A 22,078-nucleotide genomic window follows, 5' to 3' on the forward strand; every position below is an offset into this window, starting at 1 on the left:
AATATGCTTGATGAATAAAAGGTCAAAAAACAAATTGAACAGAAAATGAATCAGTATTTTTCCTCTTTTGCCAAAATGGCATTATTTTTCCCTTCTCCTATGAAAGGGCCCTGAAACCATCCCATTGAAAGTGGAAAACACACACCACAGATGCACAATGCAGGTTCAGGATTTGGCAAAAGAGGGGTGCAATTCTTGACGTGCACACTCCCTCCCCAAGAACAATTTTTTTTTACCTATGATGTTTTAATGTTGGCAGGGAAGGTGGATCCCTCCCCCACCCACACCCCCACCCCAAAGTACAGTTTGGCAATTTCAAGCATAAAATTGTGCATGTTGATGTTTCTTATTTTGTTTATTTCCCTCCTATGGTGACATAAAAAAAACTAACTTGTACACCTTTTAAACGCCTTGAGGATTAAATTATACTTTCAAATTGACTCGCCTGTGTATCTCAAGGACATGCTTGTCTATAAAGACATAAAAAATTTTTTATATGATATTGCAAAATGTGCCAATCAATACAATAAAAAAACTGCTGTTAATATAAGATATAAAATGATATTCAAACCCAACAGTATGATTTACTTTGTAAAACTGCTGCTTCTCCGCAAGCTTAAAGATGAGTATGATCGTGCCGGAGGGCTGTCATCTTGTCCTATGAGGGTGATGGAGCATCTCGCTCCGTAAATACACCGCAGAGAACTGTTTGTCCGCCTAAGGAGTCCAGTTATCGATGTCTTTGGACGACCATTTCCCGACACTAACATTGTTCACGGTATCTTTTACACACTTAATATTATGTTGAAAGTATGTGGGGTGAAAACACTGTGAATGTCATAACCGAGTTAATGTGAACTACATGTACATGCATATCCTTCAAGAATTCAAGTAGTCGATAGAAATTATGTTGATCTTAATCCAATGCAAAACTTAGTGTTCTGTAAGTGGCAAACTCCAATCCTGTGTTTAAGAGTCACAATCCATTATACAACACGTTTACTTTCATGTAACTTGCATTTGATCCTTGTACAAACACATCAAAGAATTAATAAACATGTCATGTTGCACTTGAAAAGTTGCAGCCATAAAATGTCAGCTGAATTGCTTTGTAAAGAAAATGTCAGTAATTTGAAAAAAAAAATCACTTTCATTTTGAAAAAAATGTATTCATATTAATTCATAGGACGCAGCTAAATGCACCATTTTTCTGTCTTTGAAAATGTAATCCAATTTTCTTATGAAAACAAAGTAGTTTAGACTTCTATCACTGTATATTGATTTTAACTAAGGTCTGACTTTTGATCATATCCCAATAAATCTATTTTTCACACATCACTTCAAAATATTATCATATATCTATTGATTCTCATCTGATCTGTGAAAAACTAAAGAAAAAAAATTCTTTCAAATATGACACACAGAAATAATTATGGATCAACTAATGCAATAAAAAGTTTACCACTCTCATAAATATTTACAAGGTTTATTCCAATTAAGTTGTCATCTATATAATTAATAAATTATCCGAATTTTTTGGTCGGAATTAAGGCATCAAACACAAAATAAAATCCATAATTAAAGCTCTTTGAAATCCGCAGTCTGTAGAGATATGTCATAAAAACATGTGAAGTTGATCAGTAAAAGGCTATGTATGTTATTCGAAAATCGCGGATAGTTATAGACCTTGAAAGCAGTCCAAAATCACTAATTTCCCTCAAGCAAACATAAATATTTATTTTAGGACAAAAGATGCTTTCAAACATTTCAAGTCACAGAAAACCTGACTGTTCCACTATGAATGCCTATTTACTGACTGCTATTAAGGATTTAGTACATATCGTAGAATATTAGAAAATATTATAACAGAGAGCTGATAAGCCTATGTGATTAAATGTATAGATACTTTATTTACTATATTTGCGAGTTTGATAACCAAAGTTCCAAAGGTCAAAGTGATATAATTACATGCGAACAACAGACCCTGACAGGAATATATTCTAACTGACCTACTGGCATTGAAGTATTTACTCTGTGACAATTTACATTATATACCAATGCTGTGATGTTTAGAAATGGTACAAACATAAAGTAATAACTTCAGTTTCCTTTAATCTCCCAAGTTTGTATTGAGAAATTTCTTTTCATAAGGCCAAAAAAATAAAATGGTTTGGTTAGGGTACATCCTTTTCAAAAACAGGTAGGGTAGGTAGGCTTTTTTTATTTATTTTTTTAAAAGGCTTTATGTAAGAACGTTATTTTCATCATTGAAAAATGGTGTTAAAATAATCTTCTGTATAAAGCTTTACAAGTTTTAAACTACATAAACACACACTTAAAATTATTATTATTCATTTTTTCTTTTTTACCAACTGACTATAAAAATGGTAGTGTCAGCGCCTATTTAAGTATGTAGGGTCGGGTAACCCAAACCAAATATATTATTTTTATAGGCCTGATAAAAAAAATTCTCGTTTCTCAGATGAAAATTTATTTCGCCGACATTCCAAATGCAAAAAAAATCTCCTGCCAGAGGAAGAGAGATAAATTAATTGGTTTGGTCACTTATTAAAGTTATCAATCTCATCGCCATTGTCTGAAACCCCCCTACCCACAATAAAGCTCTACTTTATCATGGTTTTGATTCAATATGACTTAAAAAAAATCTTGGTTTATGGCTGGATTGTCAGGACTCAGGCAATCAACAACTTTCCATGTTTATTTTTTTTTCTAATTCTCAATAGAGTATCTGTTTACACGCCTGATCTTTGCTATAACTTACCAACAAGAGCAATGCAAATTGCTGTTGTCAAGATACGGTTCCAAGTTTCAGGCAAACATATTCAACCTTAACGGTTCTGGTTAACTTAAAAAAAAATCCCACAACACCAACAACCATATCAACGTCAAAGCTGCACTCTCACAGATTGAATGTTTTGACAACTTTTTTATTTTTTGTCTTGGAACGAGTCATTTTTTTGCGAAAATCCATGAAAACCAGTTATATAAGACTGCTGACCAAAATAAGATCACAGATTTTTATATTTAAGTTCAAAAATTGATGTTTTATGCATGTTTTATGTTAGTAACGGTTTAAGCCATAAAATATTAATTTTCAAACGGAAATATGGAAATCTGCGATCTGATCTTTTATCATTGGTTTGCTGATATTCATGCAAAAATTTGCTCTTTCCAAGACAAAAAATAAAAAAAGTTGTAAAGCTGTGAAAGTGCAGCTTTAACACCAGATCAGATTCAAATAGTCTCTATTTTAATTCGTAAAACAAAAACAGATTTGTTGCAACCTCAGTGACAATAACAGTGTTTCAAATAAATCAAAAGATCATATCCCGTAAAAGACAGACAGGCACCAGAACAGACAACAAGGGGCAATGGTACATTCGGAACACCTCGGCCATTTTCCATCGAAAACAACATCAGATGTATGATGGTACATCAGAAGAAGTAGTTTGTTAAATTTAAAATAAAAGTATTAGTTATTGTAGGGTTTAAGTGCATTTTGTCTTACCAAATTTAAATGAATTGCCAGTAAAGTGAATTATTGCATAATTATCAAAATTTCCAAGAGTAAAGTCATTAAATATAACTGCTAAATTGAAACTACACAATCTACTTGCAGCATAGTTAAATGTAAAGAATTCTGACATTGTGAACCATCCATATACATCATAAGTTGTTTTCGATGGAAAATGGCCGAGGTATTCCAAACGATCAAGGGGTTACGGACAAACTGGACATCAAAGGAATGTTATCGCACACAAAGGGTGCCGTACATCAAACTGAACTGCCAAACAACATGTGATCACTTAATTTATCCAACTACGGAACATTAACAAAAAATAAGTTCCTCATAGCACAGTTATAAATAGGCTAAGAAAGATTGAAATAAATATCCCAAAACATATTTTTTTATATGAAACATGCTTTAAGTATCCAAGAATCACTCAGAATTTCATACTATAGTCCAAGAACTGATACACTAAACCTATCATAGCTAGAAATTATTCTACGTTGAAAAGTGACACCATATTGTAGTAATTAGCGGGTTTTGAATATCATGCGTGACAAACATGTATTATTCAGATCTGTTTACCGAAGGCTAATGTTACCAAAGTCATGTTTGCTGGTCAGATAATATTCCGACTTACCATTCAAAGTGCTTTCAAGGGAGAGAACTACTGTTATATCACATTCTGTTCTCCTGTTAATGCAATTATGGTTGTCTCCCTTTATCTATATTTTTTTTAAGAGGAATAAAATTACATCAAATTTTACCATTTTAATGGAAGCCCAACTTTTACTTTTATTATTCAAATACCCTTTGAAGTTATAAACCAATATCTAAGTCAACACTTAAGTGAGTAAAAGCCCATGGTATGAATTAGATGAAAATCTCACAGAATTTACACTTCAATCAAAGTTGTGTTTTTCATTAAATCAACAATTTTAATCTTGTCATTGATGGGAGACATTCTTAACTGTGTGATTTATCTATTGTAATGTAAAACAACTACTTTATTGCAAAACTTAACCCTTAGGCTGCTGATGGCGATTTTAAAGGCTTTGCAAACAGCTTGGAACCAGACCAGACACCGAGTAACTCGGCGCCTGGTCAGGTTCCAAGCTGTTTGCCACTCAGTCAATATATCCCCAAAGTTTTAAGTAAATTGAATGAAATTTAGAATAAACCAGACGACATTTTTGAGCAGACGACAATTTACCCAGCATGCCAAGGGTTAAGCCAACGCTGCAAAAATATAAGATTTATGAAACTATCAATGTTTTGTCAAACCAAGGCGGGGGTTGGGGGGAATGTGGGCAGCGGGAACACCCAAGGGATTAAGACAAACTGTTTTCTTTTTTAGTCTCAATTCAACTCCTGAAGCAGGGAAATTTGTTGTTTTGTCTTCGGTTTGGGGTGTTTCCAGTTGTCAAAATTATTTGGCAATAAAATTCTTTTGACCAGAGTGGCAGTCTGAACAGGCCATGATGGCAGTCTGAGTCCCTGGCCCAGACAAAATCCCACCTGTCTGGAATCCACCAAATGGTCCAAGTAATGCCACCCATCATCAACCCCCAAAACATTGATAGCCACGGATATCAATCATCTTATAGGTGCATTAAGTGGTCGAAATTAGCACAAGCCCCCAAGCCCTGCACTGCTAAAATGCTTTCCAGGATCGCTAAAATTTCGGCTTTTATACAGCAGGGCTTGTTCTAGGATGTAATGCCAAGCAGTAGTATATAAAATCGGGCTTGTTCATCCAAAAGAAAATTTTTTATGACTGGATTGCATTAGTCTCACGGATTGGTTCTCTGATTGTGATATTGAGTAAGGAATAATGACCACACTGAGTTCTCCTTTTAACCTAAAATCCAACACCATTTCCTGACACACCAAAAGCTACACTGTGTGCTTTTTCCAGGTCAAAAAAAATATATTATAATTAATAAAAAATAATACTGAATAATCAGAGCTGTAAGATATTTGTAACATTTGTAAAATTAAAAACTTCCATCATGAGAGTTGAATAGAGACTAAAAAGCATTATTTGGCTCTTGCACAAAATGCTTTGAAAACGCCCGTAAAACTTATTATGAGATTGTGATATATCCTAGCTGTCATTCTCTTGTGAGATTGAGACCTATGGCCAGTTTATATGCATCGAAATTGCAACCCACGTGTGATAGTATGGCTTGTTGGCAAATGCATGTTTCAAAGAATTTTAGCCCAGCATGTATGGGCACCAGCCTGTGGCTGAAAACTGAACTGACCAGCCTTCAGATACTGTGTTCCTATGGTCTTTGGCCCATTGAAGGCCTGTATACTATTTTGTGAGGCCCCTATGAGGCTTGTATAGATTTCATATGGGCCCCACAGGTCTGTTGTTTCCTAGGAGTCCAGTTCTTGCCCAGTAACAGCTGCATACAGAGCTTAGAAATCTGAACAACCCTGTCCCCATGGCAGGACTAATTTGAGGTGATTCCCAAAGGACTGCACTAACTGGTGTTCCCAGGTCCTAACAGCATCCGCACAGTTCACGTATAGGTTCTTCTGATCTTGTGACCACAAAATTGTGCAAATATGTGCAAAACAATCGCATGCGAGCAACCACAAAATAGCAGGACTCCCCACCTCTCCCTATGGAGCTATTTGGGCCTCAGAGAGGTGGGGAGTCCTGCTATTGTCCTATGGGCCTCGCACAACCCAGAGCTCTCATCTGACCTAAACATTTTACTCACTGACATATAACTATACAAGTCTCTAAGACTGGTATATGAGCTACATGACCTAGCTGTCTTTTGACAATCTTAAAATTTCGAAAATACCTTTTTACAATATTTATTTTGGAAAAAAAACAACCCTTCATGCTTAAATATTTAGAATTTAAAGCTACATTCTGACAGATTGGCTGATTTGGCAACTTTTTCTTTTTTGTCTAAGAATCAGCTTATTTTGGCAACAGTGCCTTCAATTCAGTCATATAAGATCACTCAAAATAGAACATATCTCAATTGTTTGAAAAACTGCCACAAATTTCATTTTTCTTCAAGCGTTAGAAACACTTCTGCCATAGAACATCGAACATCTGATCTTTCACCAGCAGTCTTATATCACCGGTTTTCAGACATTTACACAAAATTTGGCACATTCAAAGACAAAAAATTAAAAATAGTCAGTCAGTCTGTGAGAGTGCAGCTTAAACACAAAAAGAAAATACTTACAACACTTTGCAAATACTCATGGGCGCCCATACAATTTTCTTTTTATGGTTACCTCCCCCTTTTCTGCTAACACTCGTTAACATACAGTATTTTTTATTCGGCAAACCACATGTACATTCTGATTCCGATGCTCCTGTTTCGTTCTTCTTTCTGGTAGAGTTCCAATCATCACCGAAAGCAAACTCCTGAAGTTTTTTCAATGATTCTTCATCGCTACACAAATATGAAATACTCTTCAATCTTCTCGGAGTTATCTCCCTTTCTAGTACCTCAATTTGAGTCTGTAGACTTTTTTGAAACGTTGGGTTCATTTTTGTGTTATTCTTGAAATGAAAACATTTTTTTCTATAATTAAAACAATTGAAATCAAATCACATGTAGATTTAATTGCCTAATTGATCGTCAATGCTGTTTGCAAATAAACAAATGCATCACAATAAATATGTACATTACAGCTAATATAATCATTGTTTAGAAATCAATTTTGCGGACCATAAAAACAATAGGGAAGTTACAAATTGTTCTGATAAACTCGTCTTTTAAATGAATTTAAACCAAATCTCATAATCTTGACACAATCCGCCTTGTAACAGCTTGAAAACCACAATTGATGCTCATAAATTTTTACGACTAGCCGTCATAAAGACATTAAGATTTCATCAAAATTTAATGCATCCAATATAATTGTAATTTTGTGGTGTCAAACGATTTTATTACAATCACAGTAAAATCACAGAAATTTGAGTTTCCACTTTTCTTATCACATTAATAATCCATCGCAAATATCTTCATAAATCGTAATTTAAATCCCGTATTTTTAATATGCATCATTACCATCTATAACATATCGAATGATAAACATGAACAGGTAAGTTCAACTTCCGAGACAATAGCTACACGAGTTTAAATCTCCCGTATCTTTAGTTTTTCAAATGTAAATGAGCAAATTTACGATAATACACTTGTGGCTCTCTGCTTTATTGGCTAATATTTTAATAATTCCTGCCCTCCCTAAGTGATTTCAAATAGCTTTACGTTAATAAAACAAAATCAGAATGAAACTAAAATGAAACCCGACGTAGTGACAAGTTGATCTTCACATGCAAAATAAATATTGACTTTCAAAAAAATCAGACTTAAGTATTGGCAGTGTATTCATTTTAATGATCTTGCTTACTCATTATTTTTTGATATCACAAGCTTCTAAAAATACACAATCATCAGAATTGTTGAATGATAAAGCTTTAAATCATTAATTAATGTAAAATATCTTTCGTTTTACAACATAAAATAATAATAAATTTTTATCCTAAAATTATATTATTTTTTTTCCAAAATGAAAAAAGTATTCACTTTTAATCCTCAAATCTAAAAGCTTACTTGCATATTTATTGCTGAACTCATTTGTTAAACACTGTTGATAGCTAGTAAATCATATCAAAGCGTGGCGCCTACATTGCGGACAATTTGTCATTTTAATCATTTTTCGGTCTTCTGTTCCCAAGATTTATTTAATTTGCAAACATTAACTTCAAATTCAAACTCTTGTGAAAAATGTGAATTTCAAATTTACCGAACAAAATGAATTAATCCTGTAACGATACATTTATTCATTTGGAAATCAGAAAGAAAAGACTGTATCCTTTTCATGCAGTAATATTTGCATTTGCCGTAAATTTGAGTCTTGTTAAAATATTGACACTTTATGTGCAAATATTATATACATTTAAACTGGTATGCATAATTTGAAGTCATTTATTCAATGCACTACTTTGAACATCATTTTCAATGTTCTAGCATTAAAAGGCTTTTTGTTGTTGTTTTTTTTACCACGAAACATATTGATCTTAATGAAATCCAAATATATAATAAACACGAAACGTAAAACAAATATTGTTAATTTTAAAATAAAACTGTACACCAACATAATTAGCACTTTTTCCTAGATGGGAGAGTGCACATTTTCATTACATCACTTGATTAAGTTGTCCATTTCACAAATTTGTGTTAATTCAGTTCCTGAGGTCAACGCAAAGGTCAGTTTCAACCAATGTGTACATTTCTATTCACCCGCAAATTTGCTTTTATTTAGCCACTCAAGACACTGTTTACTTTTTCCACTATCAAATCCAAAATAAAATGCCGCAAATGGCCAAATCCACAACATCGTGCTCTTAAAATTCAAATAACTTTTCAAATAAAATTGACAAAAGAGCATCCATATTCACTTTCAACGAAAAATTAAAACTCCTTTTAGCCACATAAAAGACCTGGATTTTTCCTCAAACAGTTTTCAATACATCGACAATCACAATACAAATAAGAGTTTCAACAAATATCGATGAAGACATCTATAAATTGTCAAGTTTCTATTAGATATCATATAAAAAAGGATCTCAATAACATGTTAATATCGCGCTTATGTAATATTCATCATATACAATTTGTCAAAAAGCCTTTTTCAACACCAGTTATAAAAAGTTTTAACATTTTATACAAAGTAGTAACGTCATTGAGAAGAGAAAATGAATCTCATCACTTAAGCCTCTTAGTTTCGAATTCTATCGAACAACGTCAATCAGTTTCCAACATCTCTGCTATTAGCTAGGTCAGAGGAAAAATATATTTAGATTCTCATCTCTCTACACGCCCCTTTTCCAAATCTCCCGCACCGAAAGCAACATAAATGAGAATTCGTATTTGAATATTGTCACATAAACATTTTAATTTTGCACTGCATTCTATAGCTGATTACACATCTGTTTTAAATTTGGGTGCATGACGTAAGCTTCACCAGCCTTCAGACATGCAACCCTTAACTGTCAATCATATTTACTTCGCGCATGTGCAGATGACAGACGGTCCTATGAAAAATATACAACTGTACCAAATCATTTAGACAGACGAAATACTCTTTTACCAAAATAAATGTTTGTAAGCAAATACGTGCAAACACCAAATATGGAATTAATCAGCCAGGACAGACTTCCTGAAAACCGTCTTTTCAATGGCCATGATTGGCATATTTTGATCTGGTCTGACAATTGCTGAACAGAAATTGGTTCGATTGTCCAGCTTTTTTCACCCCAATAACTGAGTTTAGTATTAAGGCCCGGTAGCTTGGTTTTAGCATTAATGCGTTAGAAGAATGTAAGACTTGATTTCATTGGTTACTTTTGGCACAGTGCTTATAGAACAACCAATCGCTGTGCTTGTAACATAATAGCAGTTGTTCACTTAGCAAACATGGCTTCTACGAGATCAGCTGACAGAGATGAATAAAATAAAGTTTAAGTTCGATCTATTTTGGCCTGATAGATTTCTTTTAGTCTGACAATTTTTTATGTCTTGTCAGTGACCAGTGATTGAAAAATCTGTCAATCATATAAAAAAATCTGACCCTCCGGCACGCTGCCTCTGAGCGGTAACTCATCAAGCCTCTTTACATACCAATGCATGTACCTTCAGTCGGATTTTTAGATCTGGACCGGAAACACATGATAGATACCTATAATCTACAAATATATTTTCTCTGGCCTTACACATATATAAAATGCTACCATGCACTAGTCTGAAAACATAAATAGGTTCTTTGTTCCACTTAAATTTTAATTTATCTAATTTCCTTTTAATTTTAAATTTCACTTTCAATGATCGATTTTCTCAGATTTATGACAATACCAAACTGGATCAGAATAATTATTCTTTAAATTTTGATTATCATTACAAATAATCGATTTCCATATCAAAAGATAAAACATAAAGATAAGACATTAAGGATTTGGAAGATTTTTTTCTCACAATGTAAATATACTGTTTATGGTCTTTTTATGACAGTCTGCACTTATTCACCATTATTTTTCAGTTAAGCTTCACAAAAGATTCAAATCCACCTCTTATGGATCCAATTATTCCATTATCTTGCCAAAATATTGATGAATAAAACCCATTCAAATTACCTTTTCTATTAATTTCATAACCATAAACCTATAATCATCAATGGAATAATTTTTGTGTAAGGGAAGTAACTGCAAGAAACTGCCTCTGCTTACTGATCATCATTTCATAAGTTGTCTCCCTTTGGCAAGGTTCAATTCCAAAAAGTAGCTACTGCTGCCATACATGCATATCCCCTGACAGGAGAAAAATCCCCTAAAATTTTGACCCATCCCCCAGTCCCCGCCAGGGTATCCATACCCCTTCTGGATTTTTTTTTTTAATTTCAGCATAAAACTAGCTCAAGGCTTACAGTGGAATGCATCCATAATATCAGGAGTGTGAAATTCAATGAAAACACAATTTGCAGCTTTTTGTTCCATCGCTGCATAAAAATCCCCTGGTGTAATATCAAAATCCCCTGGTGTAATATCAAAATCCCCTGGAATTCAGACCAAAATCTCCTAGGAAGCCTCTCAGAAATATATGGCATGTATGACTACCGTGCAGAAAATGGAAGCAAGCATGATAGCAATCTTCACATAATATGCACATATTTCATGTCCAGTCACTGTGACCTCATTGGGTAAATTTTCTGAACAAATTCAGCCCCTGTTTCATCATAGGATCTTAGTGGTAACTAACATATCTCAATTCTGAAGCGTTTTGATCATGTGATCATCATGTTACCCTGGAAGGTGAGCTCACAGCTGCCTGATTGTCTATTGGAGAACCCTTGCCCAAAACAGTCCCAGAACCCGCACATACATGGAAAGAGTACTTCCAGATACCAGACTGAACAGAATCCAGCGAGCATGGATGGAAAGTTTGGCCATGTCGTTTCTTCTACACATTGTGTTAGACACTAAATACAATAGTAGTGATGTCAAAGATGGCAACACGTTGATTTTTCTTTTCTTTTCTATTTCCATAATTTTGTTTCAGTTTTGTATCTACATAAAGTCAATTAACAAAAACATACACATAACAAATATAATTATGACACTAAGATACATGTAATTATGACAAGATCCTCAATTTAACATTCCTGTTGTGCATATAGCTGAGATGTCACAGCCAATGAAAATGTGAATAGATATACAACTGCCTAAAGATGGGTTCACACTACCATATTTGGTCCGACATTTGGGTAAATGTTCAGCTCCGCTAGTAAAAGTTGTTTAAATTTAAAAGAGTTGATGTTCCTTGGCGAAGGCTGATGAATGTTGTGTTTGTTGAAAAAATTAAACATGCAAAAATTTGTTGACATTTTTGGAAATAAATGTCTGTGTATGTTGTACTCCGTTTGTAAACATTCCTGAAAGCTTGATTTAGTTGATTAAGTTGTTCAGAGTTTGCCTAAGTTGGACTCTGTTGGCAAACGTCGACTTTCCCACAGAGTCCAACAGAGGCAAACTCTGAACAACTTAATCAACATCGGTAAAGGCCAGTCCAAACATCGTAGTGTGAACCCAGCTTTACAAATATAAGTTAACCATTTTGATACTCTGAGTATCAAATTATGCAAAATGTTCAGTTTCTGTATACCACATATCATCCTCTTGAGTACCACTAAGAGAGTTCCTGAATACCATGCACCAAAAGGGGTGGGGTTGGGGGTATACATCCTCTCCTCTTCTTAAAGGGAAATTTCCCTGTGACTGAGTTACCCTTTACAATGCGAGTATATATACAAGTATATATACGATCATAGTTTTTACTGATATAAGCAAAACTAGATAAAACTAAAACAAATCACAGGGCCTTCAGTGCGTCAATGAATCGGGAAATTGAGATTATCAGTGTCAAAGGTTGTTCTAATCTCTTGTAATCTCTTGTAATGGTTACAGGATATTTCTCTTAAAGCATTTTTTACCTTTTCAAGTGTATAAAAATAAAATGGTTGGCTGTTCATGCTTTATGCTTAAAAATATCACAAGAAAACAGTGAGAGATGATTTTTAGCATGATGAACTATTTATCATTGGAAACAATGTAAGCCCTCCCACATGGTATAAACTCTGTGAAAAATCATCGAGCTGTTGCATGCTGATAGCATCAGTCTTGTTAGTAAAGCTTTCCGTAAAGTTTCATCAAATTCAAGCCAGAAGTTGATGAGAAATACCCGGGATACGATAGGACCTATATCAGACTATATAGAAATTATAAGGGCCATTATACCTCTGTGAAAAAAATCATCGAGGTTTTCCCGAAAGTTAAAAAGGACAACCCTATAACCATTTCCTTATAAACTCAACAAATTGTACATAAAAGAGTTAACAATCTATGAGAGTTGATGGGCAGTTTGAATACAGAGTAGAAAAACAATTCATGGCAAGACAAATATTATATTTTATAAAACCTCTAAAAAATACTTACCACAATTTGATGGGCAGTTTAAAATGTCCGGGGGCAGGCCCAAATTCTATGTCTGTTGGTGTACGTCGAAACCGGAGTTTGATGCTATCGTAAGGAATCATAGTTACCCGCCCTTGGTTTTGAGCACTCGTCTCCAGCATGTAGATACTGGGAAGCCGAGAAGGCATTATTGATCGCACAAAATTTTGACCAAATACATTGTTAAAATGAAGTTTTTACTTTGAAAAAAAAACGTGCGCTATCTCTTTTTATCAAGTCAACTCCTCATAAGTCACACTAAGCTAGTCCTTCAATTCTTTTTAAAGTATCCATTTGTTCCTGCCTTGAAGATAAAATCATGTTTGGTCTAAAATACAGCATAATAACACATGAATTAAATTTCGTTTTCATAAATCAAATCTTTGAGATTAAGTCATTTTTCACTTAACAATATGGTATTTCACTTCTCTTTCGAATAACTTGACATTCAAATGAATTTAACTACAATATTCAAAAGAGGAGAATGTTTGCATGGCTGTCTTATTCAAAGTTTTCAGTTTTTACCAATTAATTAAAACATTGTTAATAATAACATCCAACATGATCTCAAAATGCTCCAATTTTGATGAAACTTGATACAAACATAGTTAACCAAATTTTCAAACCATTAGAAATAAATCCGCTTGCAAATATATTTATCCAGATGTTATGTTTAAATATGGAATATCCTTGTATGAACATTCAATGAAATCCCACAGTTTGCGTATGACATTCGAACTTAATCAACACGAAGTTCAAAGACCGTTGATGTACCTTAATGATTTCATGTTGTCTCTTAAAGATCTTCTTTAGGCTTAGAATACAAGGTCCATAAATTCCATTCTGCTATATCTAACACTTCCATCTATTTTTACCGTAAAACGGTAATATATTATGCACGCTCCGTAATAAATCCTATTTAAAACAGGCGTAAAAGATCTTTGAAATCTGATTTTTTATTCTTCATATAGCACTACGACAATACAATTGTCTGCATTCTAATAAGTGCTTATAAATTATGCTCCAAAACAGATTCAAAACAAAATTATAATTTCCATGCATTGATTTCAAGGTTCCTATTAACACATTGTTTTTTACATTAATCACCTAGTTCATTGATTTGTAAACTGCAGATGATATGTTAATTTTCGAAGATAAGATTTGAACCTAAATGGCTGACACAACAAAAGTGTGCAGTTTCAAATCAATTGTCCATTAACTATAAACCCATTTACATTGATTAGATTGACTCCAGTTAATTTTCAGAACCTCGATTTTATACAATGACTTTCGTAAATACATTAACACTTTTGACTTCGCCATGAATTATTCATTAACTGCTTTCATTTGTTGCTTATTACAAAAGTTACCAATTCAAAGTAAACACTATTGTTTGAAGATGAAATAGTCCAAGTTTTAATCAATTTCTTCTTAAAAGTTATTCTAACCAAATTTGTTTTCACAATTGATGAAATACCTCCAAACGATACACAAACAGTATATAAGGTTTTAACGGGTAAAATTATTGCCCCCTGACCGCTTCATTTCATGTCAAATTCGTTGCAAAAATTTCTTCGATCTATTTCAACAAGCTGCATTCACAGCATGAACGTTTTAATAACACTCTCCATTCAACAAAGCTACTTTTTGTTTGCCGAACAATCAAAAGTCGAACATTACCATTGTTTATACGAACACTCGAGTTGAAACAATATCCGGCAAAATGTGCGAATAGGATGGAAATTAACTGATCAATGCTCGATAAAGTTATCATAATCCATAATAATGTCACTCAGATTTTCTAAATGCACATTACTGATTTTGTGCATGGCATTTCGGAATTTAAATCCTATATTAATCTTATTAATGGCATTTTAATAAAGAATGACACTTTGAAATGGAAAACTCATCAATTTGCAGCTAAAATATCTCCAACACTAAGCATCGTGGTGATCCTTTTTACTGGAGATATTTCGAAATAATAATATAATATATCTAGAAACGTTTTGTTAAAACAGTTTTGAAACAAGTTCTCCTGCTTTCAAATTCCTAACTTTTCAATTACTGCAAATAATGGTGTTGTTGTTATTTATATATTGTTTGCTTTGCTTTCATAAGTGCCTGCTCAAAAACATAATCTTTTTAATTCCATTTTTAATCAAATTTGACAGTGCAACTAATTATTATTTTTCAAATAAGTTGTATCGCTTGATGTGAGGAACCATTATGATTAAACCACAATCACGCTTCTCCAAGAATATCACCACATTCAATACGAAATTAAATCATCCAATCTCTTTCTTTTCAAATGTTATCTAATTCACACAAAAAAAATAAAATATTATATTGTCATTTAAGTCAATAGTAAATTTATAACACCCAATCTTCGACAAAAGCCGATGAATAATCGCCGTAAAAGTGTTTTCTTTCACTCTTCAACTTAACTTTTGATTACGAATTTATACATGAATATATATAAATCCTTAATTGATAACCCAGTCCTTAAAGATAAAACTAAAATGCTTAACTTTCACATTTTCCACTGCAGATATCGCCATGTTCATGTTAAGTCAGTTAATGTTTCCTTTACAAATTCAAATGTCCATATTAATACAAATGGTACAAGTCAAACACTATTGGTCCATCAAGATTAGAATGTCAAATTTAAGAAAAATTGCTCCTGATCAAGTTGGAATATTTAGCTAGCTGTCCAAGGCAAATTGAACACTTTTAGAGAAACTATTAACAGCTCTGGTACCAATAAACTTCAAAATGTAGTCATAAGATTATTTTTTCAAGGCTGGGTATATAAATAAAATCTTAAAAAGAAAAATCCTTAAAAGGATTTGAAATAATCACACTACATGTAGCTTCGACAAAATCTAAATTAACTGTTGAAAAGTAAAACATACAGTCTAACCCCGTTGGCTCAGTCTCGCTTGGCTCGATATACTCGTTGGTTTGAACTGGATGTCAAGGGCCAACTTCTATATTTTGAAGGTAAGTATTCCTGCTTGGCTCGAAATAATGGAGGTTCAAGGTATGTTCGCTGATCAGTTTGAGCAGGAAGACATCATAAATATTAAGGGTCATACAAAATGAAATAAATGAAAATAAATGAATCATTACTCAGGCCACAAGTAGCTTATCAGTCAGACAACCCTTTATTTAAAAAAATAATAAAGGAGCAAAACTTGCTATCTATTCAAGCCAATATAAATCATGCTAAACATCGTTTAAGAGATCTTACATGGAATTAACAAATCATTCCGTGCTGATCAATTTGGTTTTAATAAAGTCTGTATGGAGGACTTTATTAAATTTATTCCATTTGATGTGAAACGAACAATACCATCAGTGAATTTAAGTCCTCAAACTCAAATAGGTTGTTTTTTTTCATCAAAAATCTTTCACTAATCCCTTTAAAACGACCATACTTTACCCCCACTACAGTTTTCTTTGCGTTGTTTCTTTGCATTCTCAATACACTAGAAAGGTATTTGTAAAAACACTTATGTCTCCTGCAATAGGCCCTGTATAACCCAGATGACCACTTATGGTACCCTTGACCTTGACCTACAGACTTGGTCTTCCCTGTGTCATATTGCAGTCTGTATCTATACAGGACCTAGATGACCTCTAATGATGACCTTGTACTAGGGACCTGGTCTTCCCTGTGACACATTGCAGTCAGTATCTATACAGGACCTAGATGACCTCTAATGATGACCTTGTACTAGGGACCTGGTCTTCCCTGTGACACATTGCAGTCTGTATCTATACAGGACCTAGATGACCACGCATGGTGACCTTGAACTAGGGACCTAGTTTTCCCTGTGACACATTGCAGCCAGTATCTATGCAGGACCCAGTTGACCTGGTGACCTATACCTAAGGACATAGTCTTCCCTGTGACACATTGCAGCCAGTATCTATACAGGACCCAGTTGACCTGGTGACCTATACCTAAGGACCTAGTCTTCCCTTTGACTCATTTCAGTCTGTATCTATGCAGGACCCAGTTGACCTCTAATGGTAACCTTGAACTAGGACCCTGGTCTTCTCTGTGACACATTTCAGTCTGTATCTATGAAGGACCCAGTTGACCTGGTGACCTATACCTAAGGACCTAGTCTTCCCTGTGACTCATTTCAGTCTGTATCAATGCAGGACCCAGATGACCTATAATGGTAACCTTGAACTAGGACCCTGGTCTTCCCGGTGACACATTTCAGTCTGTATCTATGCAGGACCCAGATGACACTAAAGGTGACCTTGAACTAGGGACCTGGTCTTACCTATGACACATTGCAATCTGTATTTATGATGGACCCAGATGACCTTGAATGGTGGCCTTGAACTAGGGACCTGGTCTTCCCTGTGACACATTGCAGTCTGTATAAATGCAGGCCCACTGATGACCGCTAATGGTGACCTTGAACTAGAGACCTGGTCTTCCCTGTGACTCATTTCAATCTGTATCAATGCAAGACCCACTAATGACCTCTAATGGGAACCTTGAACTAGGATCCTGGTCTTCCCTATGACACATTGCAGTCTGTATCTAAACAGTACCCAGATGACCTCTAATGATGACCTTGAACTAGGGACCTGGTCTTACCTATGATACATTGCAGTCTGTATCTATGCAAGACCCAGATGACCACTAATGATGACCTTGAACTAGAGACCTGGTCTTCCCTTTGACACATTGCAGTCTGTACCAATGCTGGGCCCACTGATGACCGCTAATGGTGACTTTGACCTAGAGACCTGGTCTTCCCTGTGACTCATTTCAATCTGTATCAATGCAGGACCCACTGATGACCTCTAATGGGAACCTTGAACTAGGATCCTGGTCTATGACACATTGCAGTCTGTATCTAAACAGTACCAAGATGACCTCTAATGATGACCTTGAACTATTGTTAAAATCCATATATAGGGTATAGAAATTCTAGTGATACTGTGAAATCATTAATGTTCGTGGGCATGAAATTTCGTGGTTTGCCGAAAAAAAAAAAATTTCGTGGGTACTTGAATTCGTGGATTTTCATTTTTGAAAAAAAATAAAAATCGAAAATGCGATCGTCTGCATAATATCCACGCGCTGGCCCGTGATTTCCATCTCTACGTCACTCGGTTTATGACACTCGCTAATGTGGTACGACATGCCAATTAGTGCATATACCCATGTCAATTATCGATTTAATTGGGAATAAAGGTAATAAAAGAAGATGTACCCTGATCATAAATACAGATAGGGGAAGCCAGTGAATGCCAATTAAGAATTTTGCAAACTGTGAAAACACCGAAAAGGTGCGTATATTGTCACGTTCGGTGCTTAGTAACCTTCAATATACTAGTAATCGATTAATTATTTTATCAAATAAAAAAATCGAGTATGGACACTCATCACGCACATCTTGTAAACTTGGAGATTTTCATTAACAGCACACGTTTAAACACGTGCTTATAACTGTCATTTGCTGCATAAAACACATTTAATTGATTTGTTTCATTATTTGTTAAAGGCAGTTATAATATATTAACAGAATAATGATCGTAAGTTATACAGTGAGACAGGTTTTAACACTGTATACTGCGACCTCTGTAAAGAATATACTAGAGTATGTACGTAACAAGGCAATTAAAAAAGTGAATAAAGGGTTTATATTTCGTGGGATCTTGAATTCGTGGATCACCCAACCCACGAAAACCACGAACATTAATGCCCCACGAACATTAATGATTTCACAGTACACTCTCGCCCAATGGACTTGTTATTTTTGGGGGATTGGGAAAAGAAAATGCAAGGCTTTAAGGTTTCTTTCTGGCCGATGCAGTCAATGGCTGTGATCATTTGGTGATATAAATCTAAACTCACATCATACCTTGCATTTATCCTCTATGTCTTGGACAGGTCAGTTTATTAACAAAAATGTTTGAAAAACCAAATCCACAAAGTTGGAAAGCAATAATTCCGAAGAAACATCTTAATAACATTTACTGTAATTCAAACATTTCACAAAAAGAAGAATGCTTTTTATTTTTACCCATAATGATTCAAATATATATGAAAGAAAACACACAAAACGTACCTTAGCAAATCTCTGATTCGAGATCTAGACATTTTGAGGTAAGATTTCGCTGTAACCGGTCAAAATATGAAATCCATATAAGATATGAACAAAATGTAATAATATATCTTAAGCATATTTTAATTACATATATCTAAAGCATATTTTTTAATTAACATTATTTTTTTTACTTTCAATCAATAAAGAACATTTTCCAGTTATTTTAACAATTTGATTAATACATTAAGGCAATATCCTGTAATTAAAAATAAATATTGCTTTTAAGCCAGCAAGGTCAATATGGGGAAAGATTATGACTTATCTAAGATTATAATCAGATTTATTAATTAAGACAACAAAGCAATTATTCATGCATAAAGTATAAAATAATTTACCATAATATATTCTTATACATCTTCAAAGTTAGACTAAGGGAAGTAACTCAAACCAGAGATCAAATTTTTCATGCATATTACCTGTTATCTCCCTTAATTGTACCCAATGATATGCTTGTAATATATATTGATTGGATGGAGGAAAATTAATTTAATATTCACTATCAAACAATGCCTAATCAAACAGAAATTATGAGAATAAAGGAACTTTGGCAGCATGGCATTTAAAATCCTTTGTGCAAATACAACAGAGAGTTCTGATGAAAGAATATGTAAATAATTATTTTCACATTGATAATGGTGAAGCTTTGTGTCAACAAAACATCAAGTTTAGTTTATTGTATACATTTTTTTAAAGCTCAATCATGACTTGGTTTTAACTAGTATCTGGGTTTGAGGCAGACACCGATACCACTAGACCACTCTGACCATGGTGGGGATCAAACTCACAACATCTTAGTCAAGAGGAGGACACCTATGACTCTAAACCTCTCTGACCATGGTGGGGATGAAACCCGAAACATCTTGGATGAGAGACCAATACCAATACTATAAGGCCACTCCAACCCTGATGGGGATCAAACCAACATCCTATTTGGTGAGATGTGGAAACCAGTACACCATTAGACCACTCTTACCCTGGTGGGGATCAAACCAACGTTTTGGGTGAGAGGCGGACACCTGCACCACAATACCAGTATTACCCTGGTGAGGATCAAACCAACAATCTTTTGGGTAAGAAACAGACTACTACACCACTTGACCACTCATACCCTGATGGGGATGAAACCCACAACCTCTTGGGTGAGAGGCAGACTACTACACCACTAGACCATTCTCATCCTGGTGGGGATCAAACCCACAACCTTTTGGATGAGAGGCAGACTACTACACCACTAGACCACTCTCATCCTGGTGGGGATCAAACCTACAACCTTTTGGATGAGAGGCAGACTACTACACCACTAGACCACTCTCATCCTGGTGGGGATGAAACCCACAACCTCTTGGGTGAGAGGCAGACACCTATACCACTAGACCAATCTCACTCTGGTGTATTTTGGGCCTTAGACATAATTTTATTTAGAATGTTGAGCAGTGATGTTTATCAACATAATGCACAGGAGGAATGCATTTCTTAAAAGAGTAAAAACAATAATAATTTTGAACAAGGCAGTCCAAGGACGGCTATATCCCCCGCCGTTGTTTTTTAGTATATTTTGTTTTTCTCGCAACCTGACTGGTACGTTGAATCTGACTTAAATTGTACACAACCACTGGTCAAGAGTGGGAATATAGAAAATACCAGTTGTTTGATCAGTTACCTTAATATTTTTGGATATAAGAACATATTATAAAAAGGATATTTGTTAAAGTTTTCATATTGTGCGTAGTGTAGGTAAGATCAATGTCAAGGTTATTTTGGCTAAAAATAGGAAAGAAAAATGAGTCCTTGATTTATAACATCGATGAAATAGCAGGGACTTGATTGACCTGGCAACTGGAGGGCTGAAACCATTTAGGCCATGGGTTCTTGGGGGTACTTTTGGGGTCAAAAGCACACAGCCATATAAGAAAAATTGGCTTTTTAGAAGCTCTTTTGAAAGTTCTTCTGACTTCAAATTTGAAACAAACTGGAACATCAACACTTACAATCAAAAGCACTCTATAAACTTTTTTTAATCAGCTAAAAAAAAATATTTAATTTTTTTTTTTTTGGGGGGGGGGGGGGGGTCCCTGGGGCCATTAGATCCGCGGAATTCCGTGAATCCGCGGACAAATCACATCCCTGAATAGCAAGCCTTAAGTATTTTAGATAAAGTGATACATATTTATTAGTGTGACGTCAAAACATTGTTTTACTGCTTTTGAAGAGGAAACACATGTTATAAATATATTATCATATTTGTGTTCATTGTTTTTATTAAATATTAAGCATGTTGCACATGATGATAATGCTTGGTAGAGTGCGCTAAGTCATAATTGTAATAATATGCATCCAAAACTTAATGATGGATTACTGGCACAAATTGCAATTGGTTCGAGTTCTTGGATCAATTCAGTTATTGTTGCCAAAAGTACATGAAATGCATAAGGTCAATAAATCCAGTAAAAATTGACATTCTACACTGCTAAATGTAAAAAGCCCGGACACAAGCATGTGTACTCTGACCTTTCAATGTCTCGTGTGACCTTGACCTTTGAGGTACGGACCCGGGTCAAGGTCACTGCACATCGTCTCAATGAGGACAACATTTGTACCAAGTAATAAAGTAATCCATCAATGCAGAATTAAGTTATAGTGCGGACAGGAGCACGTGTACTCTGACCTTTAAATGTCTTGTGTGACCTTGACCTTTGAGATATGGACCTGGGTCAAGGTCACTGCACATCTTCTCAGTGAGGACAACATTTGAACCAAGTAATATGGTAATCCATCAATGCATAATGAGGTTATAGCACAAACATGAGCACGTGTACTCTGACCTTTAAATATCTCGTGTGATGGCAAGAAGTAGTCCAG

General features: G+C 34.6%; 1 protein-coding gene across 12 annotated transcripts in view; it reads right to left on the minus strand.

Moving 5' to 3' along the window:
* Nucleotides 1–22,078, minus strand: part of LOC128214315 (putative uncharacterized protein DDB_G0282133) — a 91,333-nt gene that overhangs the window by 12,660 nt on the left and 56,595 nt on the right. Inside the window, exons 1-2 of one of the 12 annotated variants that reach the window (XM_052920722.1) lie at nt 13,854–13,987; nt 13,062–13,407 (exon numbers count right to left, since the gene is read on the minus strand). The exons of 6 other annotated variants lie outside the window; for them this stretch is intronic. In XM_052920722.1, coding sequence (XP_052776682.1) covers nt 13,062–13,228 — 167 coding nt within the window. In that variant the 5' untranslated portion in view covers nt 13,229–13,407; nt 13,854–13,987. Of the gene's footprint in view, nt 1–588; nt 1,389–2,782; nt 2,870–13,061; nt 13,799–13,853; nt 13,988–22,078 lie in introns of those variants that run through there. 5 more of the 12 variants (XM_052920724.1, XM_052920723.1, XM_052920719.1 and 2 more) reach the window with 5 other exon arrangements.

The sequence above is a fragment of the Mya arenaria genome, chromosome 13, assembly GCF_026914265.1.
Source record: "Mya arenaria isolate MELC-2E11 chromosome 13, ASM2691426v1".
In the NCBI taxonomy this organism is placed as follows: domain Eukaryota; kingdom Metazoa; phylum Mollusca; class Bivalvia; order Myida; family Myidae; genus Mya; species Mya arenaria.